Genomic DNA, 18,733 nt, shown 5'->3' with positions numbered 1-18,733 from the left:
AAAAGTTTTTTTAAATTTTTTTATTAGTTTTAGTACAACAGCTCAAGTCACCTAGCCAAGGTATCTATTGAGATGCCAAAGTGTATTGCTCTTTTGCATTCCATGTGTAAACCCCTGTTCACTGATGTTCAAGGTGGCATCCATTTTCATGTTTGGCAAGTTAATTCACAGCTATACAGCAAGAAGTCATGTGCTTTGAAGACAACCCCATATTTTTACAAAAGCAAATCAGCAGTGGCACAAAATGTAATCGGCAGGAGCAAACTAGCAGAATCTGGGTAGCAAAGCTGCACTGAACACCTGCATGTATAACAGCCCACACCTTGATTCAACTTTGTGCTACTTTTTTTTCTTTTTAAACATACAGTAAGTGCAGGGAACAGGTGTGGCTCACAAGGACATTTTCAAAACACACTGAAATAGCCAGGGATAAAGGACCTATGCGTAGAAACATGCTTCCTCAAATGATAAGTACACACTGCTTATTTTCGAAAGGGCAGAAGCTGCACTGACAAGCTACATATCAAATGGATTAGACTCAAAGAGGGGAAAATGATCCACATGTAAAACCAGCGCAAGTACACTTATAGCAGGAGAATTGAAAAATTCACAAAGTGGAACTTGTATTTCTTATTTCAAAAAGGTGGGTAGTGAAGACAACAAAAATACTGGCTGAACAAAAAATAAATCAATCTTTGGATACGTAAAAAACCCTATACAATCCCCTTTTTGCAACTTTCAGTCTTCCGAAGTGCCTTCTTCCGAGGAGGGGTCTTTGGTTTCCTTGTTCTTTCGCACCTCCTCCAACTTCTTGTCCTATTGCAGAACAGGAAAGGTGTTAGTTTGAGCATTCTGGTGGCAAAATGGTGAAAGTGCATCTATTAAACAAAGTCTACCACTGACTTTCTCCTTGAATTTCTCATTCATTGCTGCCATAAGCGCTGTGCGGTTCTCTTTGTTGGCCTCCATCTTCAGGTTAAGCTTCTCCTCTGCCATCTTACTGAAGTTATTGTTCTCCTCCATAGCTTTCTGTAGCACTTCCTTTTCATGCTCACGCTTCTCAGCTAAGTGCTTCAGAACCTCAGCTTCATGGTTCTGTAAAGGGATGGTTACAAACTCCTGGTCATCTCCAGCACACCACATTTATTCCCCACCCAGAATTGACTACAGTTGTTCATGTGCTGGCAAGCCTGATGTGCAACTTAAACTGTTGCAGAATTAAATTGGTTTTAATTTTAAAAATGTGTTTCTAGGACAGTGGTTTTAAAGTTGTAACATGGAATAAACCTACCTTGCGTCTCTCCTCTGCAGCATCCAACTTCCTCTGAATCTCCTCCAGTGACACGTCCTTCTTCTTGGGAGGAGACAGGGGGAACTCTCCCTTGGCATCTGGGGCAGGAGCACCCAGGATGACCTCAAAAGCCTGGCCAGAGGATCTCTTGTCAAGCTCTTTGACCTGGATATCTGAAACAAAGAGGTGAAAACTGTGTGTGTGCGCCTTAAATATTTCTAGCCATGATTTGCATTTGATTTTTAATATCCTGACAGAAATTACCTTCTGAGGCTGCCATCTTAAGAGTGTGCTGCAGGTCAGTTTACCTTAAAGAGGAAGAGACGAGAAAAGGTCAGTGTAAAGGCAGGGTTTACTCGGTGGTCCAAAGATTAGCCATTCCAGAGATCACTGAACATTTGTTCAATTCCATCAACATTACTAATAGCAATTCCACAAATCATTTAAAAAAAAAGGTTAAAAAAAAAAAAGTACCTCCACAGCTACCTTGTCACCCTCCATAACTTTGTAGTCAGTTCCTTCCATTAACTCCAACAGTTGTATCTTGTAGCTTCAATACCTGTGCTTTTTCTTTCCAGTAGCTGAGCTACACAACTTCTTTCGTAACCAACCTTCTATCATTCATTCATTGTTTCCATAACTGTTAAAGGTGAAACTTAAAAAGGTGACCTCTAGCGGACAGTCTACACAATTTCTAATACAAGCACCTCCGCCACAAGTCCAGCATCACGGTCCCATAGCGACACCCTGTGGGCTGCATCTGTAGTGCAGCCACCAACCACCGCCCATCACTCCACAATAAAACGGCACTGCCATACAATGCCTGCATGTTGTACACCATTGTTTATGTTCTAACCGGTGTCAGCACTGACAGTCACACTGATATGCAAGCAATCAAATCACTTTAGTGAAGGAGGGGGGAGCTTTTCAAGAGCACATCTACCGCTGCGTTCATTGTTAATCAACGCCACCATCCATGTGGATGGTGTTGAACAAAAGACTGATCAGGGTGGGTACAGCAGGCAGTGCCAGGTGCAGACAGGCCTAGATTCAGTCCGCTAAACAGCAAATATGCTCAATCTGAAATTAGCTTCGGGAACGACGAGCATATCCGGGGAAAATTATCTTCAGCGAGCACCTGTTCCTTGCGCCATGTGTTTGAGCCACAGGAGGTAGGGAGGGAATAAACATGTCGACCCAACATGCAAGGCCATGTCGAGTAACTAAAATCCTGCTGCACTAATGTAATGTCACTTTATAATTTATCACATAAAAACTGAATATGTGGAGAAATGACGGCGCATTAACAACAGCCCTCATGTAATTTAGTAAAATGTCAAGTGGACTGAATGTGAGGCGAAAAAAAAAAACAAAACAAAAAACGCCACCTCCCTTTACATTTCATAAAGGCTACGAAACCAACTAAATTTCACCTATAAATTAGAAAACACTACATACATTCAAATGTGGGCATAATTAGAATGAGGTGTGGTGAATGCCCACACCTCGTCATACCAGAGTGACACCCACGGGTGGCATTTCTGTGAACTGCTGACTGATGTCTCAACAATGTCCTTACTGACAATAGCAATTTCAGATCGCCATCACTCGGACGTTTTTCTGAGAAGCCGCTGGTGTCGTTACCTCAAGCACAACAAGCAGCAGCGAACAAAGGCGCTTTTGACAGTAACGTGACCAGCAGCTGCAAACAAAGAAGCGCTGAAAGCAGGTTTCCTGCACTGAAAATGTCGAAGAATAAGGATTTTTTTTCCCCCCCTTTCACATGCTGCTGGCTACTGAGAGGGACTGGGAACTGACAAAGCATTGCTGCCGCCTAGATGTTTCACAGACATGAAAGAAGTCCTCAAGTCTGTCCTCACCTCTGTCTGTCTGCCTGCCTGTCTGTCTGTCGGTGCCAACTGTGCCAGAGTCTCCCAGCATACAATAGGCTAACAATCAGCCAACCCGCCACACAAAGCAGCAATAGCCGCCGTTTCTGTCTCACTGTTTTCTTTCAAATGAATTAAGACTTTCTCACAAGATGGACCATATCCACAAACAACCTGCAAGTCATAAGGTGAGTAAGCTCACGTGCTACGCTACAAGACGCGACACAACATTTTTCAAAAAATAAAAAATAAAGGCAGTTAAGAAGATTTGTACAAACTGAGTCCATTAAAAATATTCAATAATGCTCGTACTTACAGGCGACAGAATAATTCCCGTGAGCTTTCGCTGTGAGGAAGATGCTGTGTGTCACACCCACCTTTAATCAAGATGTGGACGCTGTGCTCCTCTCTCACAGATTTTACCGCGAGTTCTGTGCGCGACGACGGCAAACGCGCACATAAATTGACCAAAGAGCGTGCCGTCACGCCGTTCGCTGCCAATCATTGGTTGATTCCGAACCCCGAGTTGCTTCTGGGAATTGCAGTTATTTCTGACTATTGCTTTACACAATACGCTCCAGTTATTTTATTAGTAAAAAATACAGCTACTTAGAGTTTATTTTTGCAATGCAACCGCGTTTCAATATCAACCAAATAAAAGCAGTTCATAGGAAAAACACATTATGGATATTTTTTAAATAATTGTTCCTTAGTGATCTGTTCATGGTTACACCCAGTGTATGATAATGAATTCTGGACGTTTCTTTGTGGCGTTTCTATGCTTTTCATTTGGCATAGCTGTAAATTTAAATTGCCCTTTAAAGTCTGGTTCCACTGAAAAATGCATTTTTATTATTGGTATGTTCCTTGAATGTTTGACCTGTACTGTGCCAAATGATGAATGATAGTCTGCTTTCACATTGAACGAGGACAGTTTCTCCAGTTTTTACTTCAAACGAGAATTTTAAGTGTGTAATATAATAATGATTTTGTGACATCAAAATGAATTAACGTAAAATGAATTTTTGCTTAATTTCATGATAATGTTGATATGATAATGTTTTCATGAACAAATGTTTGGTACAACCTAAAAAGAATATGCCTTCCAAATAAAACCATAAAATCCTTGCACGGACCCAGGCTTTAAAATATGGTTTTATTTGCCATTGTCCTAAAAGAGCTCACAATCCAGATTTTTAAATGTTTGGTATTTTTTGTTACATTTAAGGCATAGACAAATCAAGAATGGAAGAGACAGACCTTAACAACTCTTAAAAAAGACCTTGCAGCACCTATATCAACAAATAATATCATCCCCAGCAGCCCTGACTGTGACCTCTGATCCTTTTTGAGGGGGAGGGAGCAGAAAAGGATAAGGTATCTATTAAGGTAAATGCTACATTACATTCAAATGCATGCAGTTCTAGTATTTAATTTATGATATAAATTGAGGTGACATATGCAACACAGGACCATGAAAAGATTTGTATGCAAAAGATACTTTGTGTTTTCTCTGATTGAACTTCTATTCCTGGCCCAGTTTTTGACATGAGACATGAGACAGCGGAACGTTTTATAGGATCTGTTGGGAGCAAATAGCTGCAACCCACTGTTTCTACACTATTCTGCTGATACTGTACATTGAAATGGCATCAGTGCACACAGACTTAACTGTGTAACTTAACAAAGCTGAATTGGCAATAACAACCATTGCATGGTTTATTGATGCTGCTACATTTTGGAGAACCAGTGTTCTAAGCAGAACAGTGTTAGAAGTAAAGAGGGGTTTTGCAGAAGTAATATACAAATTCAGTCTGTAAAAAATGAATTTAAAAGGGAAAAATCAGTTCAAGTCAGGAAAAGAAGATGACCATGATGGACCATGCCATGGAAACAGTATCTGCATTTCTGCTTTTCTTTCTCTTAAAGCAGCAATCTCAGAGGCACATACTGCTCCTGCTCATCTGTATCCAGGGGAAAAAAAAAAAAGACTCATTTCAGCACCCCAACGTGGAGCAAACATGCTCAGAATGACTATATTTATTCCAACAACAGACAAATGATCAGAATAATTCAGAATATAAATTCATTTGGGTCAGGCCAGTCTGTTCTGACTGAGGTGGTACCATGATACATTTTTATTCTGACTGAGATCTTAATCTGATTATTAGTGTATTGTTTGGTTCCATGTGAACACAGCTCTGTTTTTCCTTTTTGTTTTTTTGCAGATGCTCATGTTCCACTTCACTGCCTTTTCTTTATATATATTCAGACACATAGTTGGTCATAAGAACAGTTCTGTACTGTGTGTTGTGTTGTGTTTGCAAAAAATTAGATCTTAGTCTTCCTTCGTTAAATTGTTCAAAAACTGTTGCTCCTTTGTTTTCCAGAAATCAGTTATTATCAGTTATTTCTGTTCAGATACAAACTATAGGTCTTAAATACTATCTGACCTTAACTCTGACTTATACTTATATTCTCTGGGCTGACTGATTTTGTGTGGCTTTTCAATAAAACTACAAGCCAACACCTGAACTCAGTTCAGCTCCAGTGGGCCTAACCCAGTCTATTGGATTTTGGAGTATTTTTAGCATAACATTATTCAGATGACAAGAGGAGCAAATCAGTGTTTGTTCAGTCCCAGTGATGCTGTGCTGAAAATATTTGTAACCACAGGACCTAAAGTTAGATCTATTTTTACTGTTGCCATGTGGATGTGATTTCAGCTTGTGATTTAGGCCAATGATTTATATTTGTTCTGAAGGCATTTTCAGAGAGAGAGAAAAATAAAGAAATCAATCCCTACTGTCCACTGGATGCATGTGGAGACTCTGGGTCACTGAATAATTCTCTGGCCTGACCGATAAGATGGTTACAGACAGCCTGATTCAGTCTAAAGTAAATAATCATTCCCATAAAGTCTTAGACATGATTCTTCATTTCCAACACTGGGACTTACCCCATATGGTGGGGGGGTGGGGGACTACAAGAGAGGGTAACTGGAGCAGAGGAACTGACTACATTGAAGTGGGGACCGCAACAAGGTAGAGGTGAAAAGGTCAGTGTGTGGCTCTGGAGGCACACGGTTTCTTACCAGGTTCTGTGGTTTTAGCCATACTTTGAGAAACTGGTTTAATGAAACTGTTTGTGAAAGTGTTTGTGAGATGTACAATTAGTCCGTTATCGGCTAAGTTGAGAAACAAATACAATAAATGTTCAATGTTCGTCATACAACAATCTCCGTAGTGAAGTACTTGGTGGACAATTAGATATGAGTAAGATCGCCTCAAAATCTTCTACCATTGGTGTAAAGCCATGCCCAGGGCTTGTTGCTAAAGCAAAATTTGCAGTATTTATTTAGTTAGTGTTAACATAATATTCTCATATGTTTAATAATGGTATTGGAAATACTCTTAAAAAACATGCATTCTTCATGTTACTATACATTAAAACAACGTGCGTCATCTGAAAACTTTCAAGGTTAATAAAGTGCAACTTTTATATAAACAAATACACATTAAACTGAAAATATTAAAGGTTAGTTTGACATCTAACTAGATTGATAGCTATTTTGTAAATAAGTTTTATCTGAACCTGTAGTTAGCAGAGGCTTAGCTTAGCTTAAACACATAATGCTTTCAGGCTTTGTGCTAAGCTAAGCTAACTGCTGGCTGTAGCATCACATTGGGGCACCAACTCGTTGTTTCAATCCTGTCATCTAACTCTTGGCAGAAGTCAAATATGTATATATTTCCTGAACTCCCGTGGTATTTCTTTCATTACTAAGCTGTATGTGCACTGTAGCAGTATTGGTCAAAAAATCTAAAGGTGCACTTTACTGTCTTTGGTCTACTATGAGGGCACCTTTGAGTAAACTTTATCACTGATCTGGTGATTTGTTTGACAGTCTCCGGTCCTGCTCTCCCTGAGTCTGCCTATAGCTGTTATTTACATGTGAAATTGCTAAAGGTTAAAGCAGACTGGCTTTTCTCCTTGCTTGTCAGTCTGTCTTAAACTAGTCAGGAATGATTCATTTTCTATTCACCCTCTACAAATTGAACATACCTAAGTAAATTAGTTTGCTCAACTCAGCCATACCTGACATTGCTGTTTTGCACAATTGTTTACAATATTTTCACATTATCATCATTAGGAATCTGTAGTTCACAACCAGTTCAGCAAGTGTGGCTGATCTACTCTGTCTTAGTGAAGAGGAGCAGATGGTGTTCACAGCCTGCCAGCATCAGTCTCCCCCCACTAACTGGATCTTTGGTGCTTCACAGGACAAAGACGGACAAATGAAACAGAGAGATGGGGAGGGAAGGGGGAGACACAGGACAGCTGTCTGTCAGCAAGGCCCAGTGGCAGCACCAGCCAAAACTTGCAGATGTGTATGTTTCTGTGGAAGAGGATTTGATTTTGTCTGGGTTTAGACTTTGTTTGTGGGTGTTTACGTTGCTGATTATCTTTTCATACATTCAGCCTTGTGGCAGAAATTTCTAAAAAGTCCCTTTTGGTATTCAGGCCATTACTTTGAATTAGAAGATTCGTTTACTACTTTGCATTTTCAGTAAATTTTTTACCCATAGACCCAAACACTTTACTTTACTTACGTTTCCAAAAGCAGCTTGGCAGAAATGATTTATGGTCTAATTTGATCACTGGGGAGTGAAATCTGCTTGCTTGTGACTTTTTAAAAAATATTAACTTCTAGTTAATATGTTTACAAGCAGTTTAGCTTTCAGTGCTGTTTCTATAGAAATGATTTTTCCTCATTGTGAAAATATTGGAAAACATTTGCTATAGCCAGATGCTGTGCAACAAAGTGGCACATGGTGTTAACTGCATGGAATTTTGAAAGCTCGGTGATAAGAGAGGACAAGTGGTTCCATGATGGGGGAACACGGGGGTTTATTATTAATCTATGCATCTCCTACTGGTCTGCCACTGTGTATCTCCCTCTCATTCCACACACACACACACACACACACACACACACACACACACACACACACACACACACCCCGATAGCAACTGATCCACATGAAGCATTGTAAGACGGTGGAGGAGTGAGACCCTCCTTTCAGAAGCAATCAGCCATACTGGTTTGTGCTGGGACTGAAACTGGAAGCTTGACCCATTTTAAGTCCACAATATCATGGCGTGGGCCACTTCTCTGCCTAACCACCCCTTCTCAACCAAATCCAGCAGGATCCAATAGTGAGCTGATCAGAAAAGGGTGGGGTCCTCCATGTTTGTAGTGTTATAGTCCTGCTGCAGGGTGCAGTCTCTTGGGCATGCAGAGAATGTGCAGGTAGCCAGAACACAGCAATTACAAATATCACATTACAGTTCATGAGCTGTAAGTGTTGATGAAGAACAGGACCAAGATTTGCTGCTCATGATGAACACTGATGAGATAGGACTGAGAATTCAAACCTCTGAGTAATGTAACACTGATCGACAGGGGGTATAAAACGCCCTTTTTGAAAATACTGTATGTAAAATGTTAGAGTATGTCCTCTGTTGCAATGACACTAAATCTATGGGGCAGTCATGTTTAAGTGTAGTGATAACTTTTATGTAACTGTGGGTTACATAATCACCAACTCAGCTGCTTTCCGCTCTGGGAGGTTGCATGCTTTCTAGAAGTGGTTTTAGCATTCCTACCCCCACTCCTCATTTGCTCAGCATGTGTGTACTCAGTGTGTGTGCACAAGTGTGTGTGTGTGTGTGTACGTGTGTCTGTCATGTGCAGAATGTACTAGAAATGATTTGTGTTGATTTAAAACAAGAGGGTACTTGTCATCCTTGTCTGAAGGTGGGTAAAAAAATAATCACCAAAAATGGGCGGCTGTGGATCAGCTGGTAGAGCAGTCGTTCATGAAGGGTCAGTAGTTTGACTACCAGTTCCTCCTGGCTACATGTTGGTTACATGTCAGCCCTAGAATGTGTCCAGGGTGTACCCCACCCAGAGGTTTTAATTAGGGAATTTTACCTGTTATTTTAGTAGCAGATAATGGAACCCCAATCCTCTTGTCTTGAGCAGAGATGAGGAGTGAGCTGCCCTTCTTTATATTCCAATAATAAATTCATGAAAAATAAGAAGAGCCTTCCACATGTGTCTTCCACATGTGTCTTCTTTTTTCATTTACCTCCTTTGGTCTTTTTTTCTGCTTGTCCACTGATCCTCTCACCGAAAGAGCTAATAAAGGTCAATGCAACATGTCTAATCAGCTGGAAGGTCACAGAAAAAGGTTCAGCTAGTGTCAGCAGTGTAGGACACATCCCAGCTATGGCAACCAATAGTCACTGGTGGACTAACATCGACCATCAGCTTTCCCACCTGCAGGAAGGAATTTTTTTAAGCTTCTTAATTGACCATCATGGCTTTAAAGTTAGGAGAAGGCTTATGTTGCTGCCTGTTGGTTTTAAATGCTCTTAACAGAATGTTTGCATTTTTAAATATACCTGTGTACATTTAGACTAGGCTTGAGAATGGTTAAAAAAGTTGACCTATGAATAAGCAGATGGAGTCTGCAGTCTCTTACTCAAGCTTTGATCTGCCTACTGACTCTTATGGTCAAAGAGATTTACACTGTCAAGATTCGGAGCCCCAATCTCAGCTACATCCCTCCTTTAGCAGCAAGTAGTTCTGGAGGCCCATTAACTAACCCTTTGGTATTACTGATGTAGGAATTCTACCCCACCCCACCTTGGCCTTGACCTCCCACCATCCTGTTGTCTCAGTCTTTACACAATAGTCCTGTCTTTTCCCCATACTGAGTCCCAACGAATGGGATCACAGCCATTGAAAGAGCTGGCAGGGATTGTAAGTGTAACATTTAACAGAGAGCATTCAGAGCTGGAAAGAAAGACTGTTCTTTCAAAATAAGAGCTGACACAGTGGAGTTTATTAACCACCACGAAAAAAGAAAAAAAATACTGCATATTCAAATTACTGTAAAATGACCTTTTCTTTAAACCATTGCTAAAAAGTAATTTTCAAGGTCCAACTAATTTTAATGTGAATGAAGAATGTGATTTATCACATTTGCTATGTTAGAAGACTTTGTTTTGTAAAGGTCATTAGCAATTTTATTAAATTCTTAGTGTGACAACATTACATAGGATTGCTATCATTAATGAGAAATCAAATTGAGTGAAATTCAGTGAATTTAAAACATAGACTTTCCAGTTATACACCTAGTGAAAAGAAACAGACTCAAATAACAGTTCTGCGATGCCTCCTACTGTCACTGTCAATTGTTTGTTTTTAAAGGTGATTCAGCTTTGTAGTTATTTTGCAAAATGCAGTTGTTGCAGAATGTTTTTGATGACCTGTACCTATACTGAGATCTAATGAATGTAAAATGTACCTACTTTGGACAGGGGCAATAACACCAGACATGTAAACTAAGGTTAGGTTTTATTCATTTATTTATTGGTGCTGGCTCTGGTCTTCTTACAGAAGGTGCATCATGCCTGCAGCTTTTTATTTTTCAACTACGATTTGAAGGTTGAAGAAAGTACTTTATAGAAAAAGTTTTAGTTTTAGAGGTATGGATGAAACTACTCTGTGCTAATGTAAAAACATTTTCTGATGAGCTTGTAGCTTTATGTTATGAAGCTGTAGTTTTCCAGATGCTAAAATTAAGCGTTGATCAATTGAGTCAAAAACTACAAAGGTCTCAAATTTAGTGGCTGGCCATTTGTCTTACAATGTGGAAGAATCATATTTCCCCAATAAAATATCCAAAATGAGAGTTTACATTAAGTTACAAAAGAGTGGATTGCCCAGATGTGGTAGCATGAATAGTTTGGTGTTCTCCTCAATATTCATCCTTTCTAGTTTCTTTTGGTTTCCCCCTGATGTTTCCCAGTAATGTACTGTAGCCATCTTAGGCACAGCTTATAATGAAACAAGAGCCCCACCCACTTGGGAAAGCTTGTTTTCTGCACAGTAAAAGCAGTCTGAGCCCTGGAGGGGTGGGGGTGAAGGGGGGGCGACAGGGACAAGGTTGAAGGGAGTAGGATTAGTAGGATGAAAAGAAAGATGAGGAGAGGGATTCAGTATAGATAGGGAACAGCCACTGACTGAAAAGTGGTGCAAGAAGGGGGCATAGAAGGTACTAGTTGGTGCTGATTCAGGGCTTGTTACCATCACAGTGCTCCTCTGGGACCGTGATGTCAGCCCCAGGACTGAGAGAGGAGGGGAGGTGAACAAAGGGAGGAGAAGGATGAGAGGGATGTAGAGATGGTGAAGGAAACCACGGGGGGGGGGTTGCCAAAAGAAGACCTGCAGTGATGATCCACAGATGGCTGCTGAATGCTGCAGGCAAACACCAGATGACAATGGAGATGTAGTAGTGAGCCTGATAAACAGATTTTAGTTCCCATGATCAAATTAGTTTCTTGACTAGAATGATATTTGTTATTGACTTCTGGTGATTTGTTTTAATGGGTTGGTACTGCTCTTTATTTTCTTGCTAATGATTGGCCCAAACTTGGACTAACTCAGTTCCGGAAACTGGCACATCTACAGTTAGATTATTAAGAGGTATGGAGGGTACTTGGTTTGTGTGCTGGTGAGTGATAATCGTAATCTTAATCTGGGCGATTAGTGTTATCCTGATATTATCAGCATGCACTCATACAAGCCAGATGTCTGTATGCTCAGCTCAGCTCACTTCATTTCGGATTATTATCTGAGGCTTTCTGAGCATTTTAGTGACCCTTAGCTCTCAGCCTATTTACATGACACTGATCTCTTTAGCCATATTGTGAGATGGAAAATATACCCCATATCAAAGGTGTGAAAAGAGGAAGAAGTATCTTTATCTTTGCAAATACTGGATGACTGTTGCCTGACAGCTATTTAGGATATTAAGCAGTACAGTATTTTCTATTTTTTCTATTTCCTGTGATGAAATTTTCATAACTTCCTATGCCTGTAAGGCAGACTTTACCAAACCATGTGCAATGCAAAAAAATGTGTTAGCACTATTTGTACTGCAAGTGCAGTGACCGGGCTTGTGCAAGACAAGTAAACTAGCTGCTGGTCTTGTCCACCATAGTAGGTATGCTCTGTTTATTTCAGCATGAGTGACATTGTTCTTGGGAAGTATTTGCACATGATGTTTTTATTTTCTTTTTTCTAATTTTTTGTATTCACTCACATATAACAACAACTGAGATTCTTCGTACAGCTTAATCTTGGAGTCTCTTACTGGCAGAAGGTGCCATCCTTTTTTGTAGTCTCCTGTGTGGATTTATCACTGTATGCAGTTCAGCTTGGAGTATGAATAGAAACACAGGCACATCCAGTATGCCTCTCACAAGCAGAAAGCATGAACTGCCTTAAGAACTGGCAGTTTGATTGCTATCACACCATTCAAGTTTTTAATCAGCCTATACTTATGGTTCAGTAGGTAGCCTTTTACCTTCCAGACATGTCATAGAGAGTTGACCTCTTGCTACCGTAGTAGGTATGATGTATTTCAGCAGCGCCAATGACTGTTGGTGACATATTTTTAAAAAGATAGAGTGAGGAGCCTGGAATGGGTAGCTGGTATGAAAGCAGATGGCTTTCAAGTTTAATAGCTATGTGTTCATTCTGTAACTGCAACAGCAATGATTGGGTTCACCATAGAACATAATAAGAACCTGCTGAACCTTTTGATGAAGGTGATTTTATTGTATGGCAAAATAAGAACCTATAGTGACTCTACAAGGACTTCCTAGAAGGTCACCCATTAAGCCATAATTTTGAGCTGATAAGGACTGATAACGGCACATACTGTCACAACAAAGTCAAGCAGTTAATAATCTATACAAAAGGCAAAATGAGCACATAAAGAATGCAAAGTCCTCAAAAATAAGCAACCATTTAAAAAACACATATGGCAATGGACAGGAAAAGTCAGCTAAGGAAGGCTGAAAAACAGCTGCAGGGATGGCACAATGGATAATCAAGCTACGTGCATGTGGAAATTGTTAAGAGTCAGGTGGCTGGAAAGAAAGGGGGCCGGTTTGCAATTTAGGGAGCATGCTGAAATTTACTTGCATGCTGTGGTCGAAAGCAAGGGACAGGATAGGAAATAACTACAGTGGTGGTTTTAAACATTACCTGCAGGAGCTCACGCAGCATTTTCTGAAAAACCTTTCACCAATATTGTCCTCAGACTCACTACATCCAGACAGCATCTGTCCTATGTTGCTTGTATCTTGTCAGACCTGCCAGTCCCACTTGCAGTTAACCCAGTCTTCCCGCCACTTGCTTCCTCCTGACCTCCAGACCACCTGCACACCTGCAGCTCATTACCACATTAGCTCCTCTAGTATGTACACACCTACGGACAGTGGCTTCTGAATGTGCCTTCTTTCCCTGCTTTGTATGCCTGACTGCCTACATGTCTGGAAACCTGCCAGAATTCTATTCATCTGTAGAAAATCCTAAAATAGCTATTGAGGACATTTGTGCCTAAACAAGCTCCTTCACACAGTGTTTGTTGTTCCTGAGAGAATGCTGCAGTTTTAACAAGTAGAGAACACAAAGAACAACAATACAGAAAAGGCCAATATTCTGGCTAGAAGACAGTCTGTAGACCATGGCCGACAGTGAACACATGACCTAATGCTGTGCAATTAGAATATTGATGAGCTGAAACAGGGACAGGGCAGTTCTTCCCCAGGGGCTGCTGTTAATAACCAATTAGAAGTCAGGATTTAGGCATTAGGAAAAGCTGTCCTTTTCTTCTGAGTATTGCTTTTATCACCAGTGCTTAAGAAGAGGCATGAGATGGGATATTATAAAAAGCAGATACGACAGACCACAGGGATTGCAGCACATACAGAAATGTTTTGCAAAGTGACTTGGTCTCCGTGAGAACGAGGTCAGTCCAAAGCTCGTTTGATCTTATTGGGAGAAAGCAATGCCAAGCTGAGCTGTCTGACAGAGAGCTTGGGGAGGGAAGAGGAGTTGTGCTCTCCCACTGGGTATATGTGTTTGATGCCAGCCTTACGCTGCCAGTCTCCGCCCCATCACTGCATGGGTGATGTCATATGTCTGCATGCGTGTGCCTTGTGATCTGGACAAAGAATATACTCACTGCCAAGCTTGGACGCTGTAGGACGAAGACGGAAGCGAACCAAATACAGGAAAAAATGTCTGTAGGTAACTAAAAAAGCTGAACTAATTATAAACACATTAGTTTGCTCAGTTTCCAAACCCCTCAGTTCTTGACAGTCTTAGTGTCTTCCATACATTGAGCAGAGGGGATTAGAATTCTTTTTTGGCTACATTTGTTTAACTTGACTGATGCTTGGCTGGTGGTTGATATAGCGTTCATAGATAACACAGTGAAAAAGATCTAACCACATGTATGATTGTCATATTGTCATGAAATCCAGGCTTTGGGTTGACAAAATACATGATATGTCAGAGGCTGCATATCTATGGGAATTTGTGGGATCTACCCTATTGAGTATTGATTGGACCCAGCATGTTGAAATTATTTTAGAGATAAAATATCAGACAACTCTCTCGTGAAAAAAACTAACTGCTTTGTGAGGAGGCATGGTAATGCTTAGAGATAAATGCTAACATTAAGCATGTCCAAAAATCTATAACGCACATAAATGATCTCCAATAAGCAGGGGCACTGAGAGCTATTGTGAGCTAACACAATATACACTTACCTGCTGCTGGAAATTGTCAACAGCACATCAAATGTGTATTAATCTGTAAGCAGCTGTAAGTAGTCCCCAACAAATGCACCTTTTACTTCTGTGTTTTGAAAATTAAACTGTATATTTGTGAGCTGGTTTAATGAAGATTTATGCTTGTTTATTTGGAACTGGTTGACAGCAAGAAGTAGAAAAATAGTTTGGTGGTGAACATTGCCATGCCTGAGGGATTTACTGAATTTCCCTGCAGCTTACAAACCCGTTCCTCCCGTTGCACCTTGCATCTCTCCCTCTCTCTCTCTCTGTTGCTCTCTGTTTCACTTTGTCACTCTCAGATCTAACATCTTTTCTTCTTTTCTCCATCTTTCCTCCTAAGGGTCCTGTGTGTTGGAAATGGCACGTTGGCTTCCACGTGAAGGCTTTTCTACTTGCTGGGCCGCCTGCCTGCCTGGCATCCTTTTTTTGACCCATGTCTGCATGGCCTCAATGCCAGTCTTATTGTCTCTATTCCTACTCCTCTTTCTATATGTCTCGCTTACAGTCATTGTCTCCTCCACAGTAGTTCATTGGCCTGGTCACTGGGGTGAGAGAGCAGCAATAGAGAATGCCTAAGGGCTGCTGCTACTGTTCATTCACTTAGCTTCGATTGCTAACACAGTGCTTGACTCTAATCTTTTTGTGCGCGGAACCACAGTGCATTTCTCTGAGGCAATTACATGACAATTTCCTTGAGGAAAGCCAATAGTGAACCGCTTATACTATTCTATTTAATTATGTAGGAAGACAGAGTTTCTCTCTCTGCTGCTCTACTATTCTGTGCATTTAGAAGCTCTGCTGTTCTTGAAGATTTACATTTTTTTTATGTTAAGACTGTAAGTTAAATTCCATTTATTATATCCAAACATACTGACTTCTTCATTTTTTTCATGCTTAATTATAATTATTAAAAAAAGTAGACCTTGAACTCATGTTAGGCAAACATGCCCTACACCTTGCTATACCCGGAGGATATCTTGCATGTCTTTCTGCCCTTATTGCAGCCAAAGCTTTCAAATCAATTTCTCATCCTTCATCATGCAATAAAAGGAGTAATTGCATACAATGCAATAAGGTCCAAGCTTCTCTCAAGGCTACGTTACCCTAGCAACAAGTTGCGTAGCAGCAGTCTGGGTGAGGGAGTTACCTCAGAGGCGAGGAGGATGCCTGTGAGTGGAGGTGGGGATTAACTGGGATATTTTTGCAAAAATAATCTATTACACATTTTGGTTTGCTTGAATAAATGACCAGGATTAATGCATAAATGTCGCCTGTGCAGAGACATTGTTATGCATCTAATAAATAATGTTTCAGTTACATAATGCATTAGCTAATCACCGTAACGCATTTTGCTTAAGTGTTGTTGTGTCTGCTGAGACAAAGAGCCCCTGGGTGTGTGTATGTATGGTCTCATCTCGTGTCAACAGGGATGTTGGGACACAGCCACACAGGCAGCCTGCATGATCACAAAGGTTCATTGAGGTTATCAGTACACACACAAACACACACACACACAGACTTGGGTATCCACCTCCACAGGTTAGGAACAGCATTTAAGATGTTTAAATCAAAACCCATTGTCAATTTTCAACAATTCACTCCCTCCTGTTGTATGAGCATCAACACAATACTGGGTGTGTCCATATCCGGACTCTCACTGACTGGGTGCAAATCTCATGTGTGTAGGAATGTAAAAACCTCGAAGTGATGTTTTTGTCACCATAGTTATGTGACTAAAGCTATTCATGTAAAAACGATTTTGGAAATTAAAATTAACCAGTTTTCTTTGTGTGAGACACAACAAAGACATTCTCCCATAGGTGTAGAAGCATGATGTGAATGATAATCTAGCAAATGTCTCCATCTGCTGCACACCTAGAGGAACTGCTCTATTGTGTAACATGGGTGAACAAGAACACAGCCAATTCTGGAAGGATTATAGAGTGTTAGTCTTGTGGTTCCTTCAAGTGCTCACTGTTTGCTCCCATACTGCACTTTAAATTATGCAATAAATGACTGGTGCCATTTCAAAAGCCTTTTATCCAAGATCATGGCTGTAATCTAATGTAATAGAATGAAGTCGTGTTTGGCACCACATAGGTTTTTTCTTTATTTACTAATTTACTATAGTTGATGATTTTTATGTGGTCAGCATCTAATTATGTATATTTGCAGCAGCAGCAGCATATGCAGCCTGGATTGGCTGTGCATTACTAATCACCTGATTTAGCTATAATAAATTAACTTATATTAACTTATAAAACTGGAAATCCTATAGATCTGTACTAACATCCACTGGAGGCAGCACTGCTTACTGTAAACAGTAAAGGCTACTGGATGTACTGAACCATTTTTTGAATATAGGGCTCAAGAAAACTCTTTTGAGATGGCAAAGCAGAAAAAAAATTATGTTCTTGTGAGTATAAATCCTTTTATGGGAAATTGCTTTTTAGATTTCAAAAGCTCTTTTGTGGAAAAGTCACTGTCTACAGTGTGCTTTCACTTCAGTGTTTGACAGGTAAGCTGGAGCATCAGCTCCGACTGTGGGGAAAAAAAAAAGAAATTCAACTTAGTGACATTGTCTTTTGGCAGATGCTTTTATCAAAAGTGACTTACAATTTACAGAGTATCAAAAAAAGAAAAGTTAAGTTAAAGACAAGTGCCAAGCAAAGTGCTATACAGTATGTTTTGTCTGTAAAAGTTTTTTTGAATATTAAGTGAGAGGCTGCCGAGTCTGCAGGGTTTGCTACTTTGTGCATGAACGTATTATTCAACGACACGTCAGGGATCTCCGTATGAGTGTTAATAGTTCTTATTTCAAAGTACTCAGTTAGGAGACACAAACTTCCCGCAAACAGACCAAAGTGGCCAATAAAAAGCGTTATAATGACCACAAAACAGTAAAAAGTTACCAAAAAGACCTAAAATGATGAAAAACTACTGAAAAACTACTAAAAAGTGTCAACCCGTACTTGACATCTAAAGGAAAAAAATCAGCAATCACAAAAGTTATTAAAAATGATATGACAAACTAATTTGTAGTGACAAACTAATTTGTGTCTGGGTTAGTCTGGGTGTCTGATATAAAAGGGGCCTTTTGTCTGTCTCTGCCCAGGGGCTCATTGTCTCATAATCTATAAATAATCTTGGGACTCATTTGAGCTTTTTAGGTACTATTAATAATTTTTACCGCAGTCTCAAGATGGAAATATTGTTATTAAACTGATTTGATCCTAGGGCCTTCTGCATCCAAACCTGATGCTCTACCCATTACGCCACTGGCCCTCTCTCTCTTTCCAGCCACAAAAAAAACATAAATTAATTCTAAAGCGAAATTCTGGTGTTGCAATAGCCATTACACTGAAGGGAGAACTTTATACACGCAAACATACAGGAAACAATAAGATAGACAGACAACAATGCACTCAGAGGATAAAGACTAGTAATTGCAGCCTTTAGGTTTCAACTTGGTTTTGATGTTGGATACCTCACAGAATTATTTATTGCGTAAAATGAATGAAGTGCCCCTGACTAGCCTTTTTGCTCCACGTACCATTTTAACAGGCTTGCTCCTTCTCTCGTCAACAAAATGAATTTACAGTGGTGACAGCAGCTATAATAAAATTATAGGATTCACCAGCTACTGGTCCATGATGATAAATACTGCCCATTTCCAAAGTAGCTGCTCTGTGAGACCTGCTAAATGTTAATGCTGTGCTCACAAGCTCTTTGTGACTATTTACTTATATTTAACAAGTGTTATGAGCACATTCCATGAGTACAACTAGACTAAACATAAGCATTAAAAGTATGCATCCTTGATTTCCAT

General features: G+C 40.1%; 1 protein-coding gene and 1 long non-coding RNA gene across 3 annotated transcripts; one reads left to right on the top strand and one right to left on the bottom strand.

The window, feature by feature from the left end:
* Positions 1 to 562: 562 nt before the first annotated feature.
* On the bottom strand, positions 563 to 3,666 carry stmn1a (stathmin 1a). Of its 2 annotated transcripts, none has more exons than XM_067508685.1 (5): positions 3,558 to 3,666; positions 1,556 to 1,599; positions 1,292 to 1,464; positions 904 to 1,095; positions 563 to 816 (listed from the first exon to the last, which is right to left on the bottom strand). In XM_067508685.1, exons 2-5 carry the CDS (start codon positions 1,569 to 1,571, stop codon positions 739 to 741), a joined length of 459 nt encoding a protein of 152 aa, XP_067364786.1. In that variant the 5' UTR covers positions 1,572 to 1,599; positions 3,558 to 3,666; the 3' UTR covers positions 563 to 738. The 2 variants fall into 2 exon arrangements, with proteins under 2 accessions (XP_067364786.1, XP_067364777.1); XM_067508676.1 differs by having other exon boundaries at positions 3,497 to 3,638.
* Positions 3,192 to 17,734, top strand: LOC137129503 (uncharacterized). The gene is made up of 3 exons (XR_010914723.1): positions 3,192 to 3,368; positions 4,409 to 4,569; positions 15,245 to 17,734. It is a non-coding gene; the product is annotated as an uncharacterized lncRNA (long non-coding RNA).
* Positions 17,735 to 18,733: the final 999 nt, after the last annotated feature.

Source organism: Channa argus, chromosome 1, assembly GCF_033026475.1.
Source record: "Channa argus isolate prfri chromosome 1, Channa argus male v1.0, whole genome shotgun sequence".
Classification (NCBI taxonomy): domain Eukaryota; kingdom Metazoa; phylum Chordata; class Actinopteri; order Anabantiformes; family Channidae; genus Channa; species Channa argus.
This window is presented reverse-complemented; position numbering and strand designations above follow the sequence as displayed.

What these genes read in the sequence shown, in the direction of transcription:
- stmn1a (XM_067508685.1), bottom strand. An exon ending in CTGCAGAGGAGAGACGCAAG is followed by an intron (nt 1,096 to 1,291) that starts GTAGGTTTATTC and finishes ATCCCTTTACAG; the next exon opens with AACCATGAAGCTGAGGTTCT. An exon ending in ATGAGAAATTCAAGGAGAAA is followed by an intron (nt 817 to 903) that starts GTCAGTGGTAGA and finishes GTTCTGCAATAG; the next exon opens with GACAAGAAGTTGGAGGAGGT.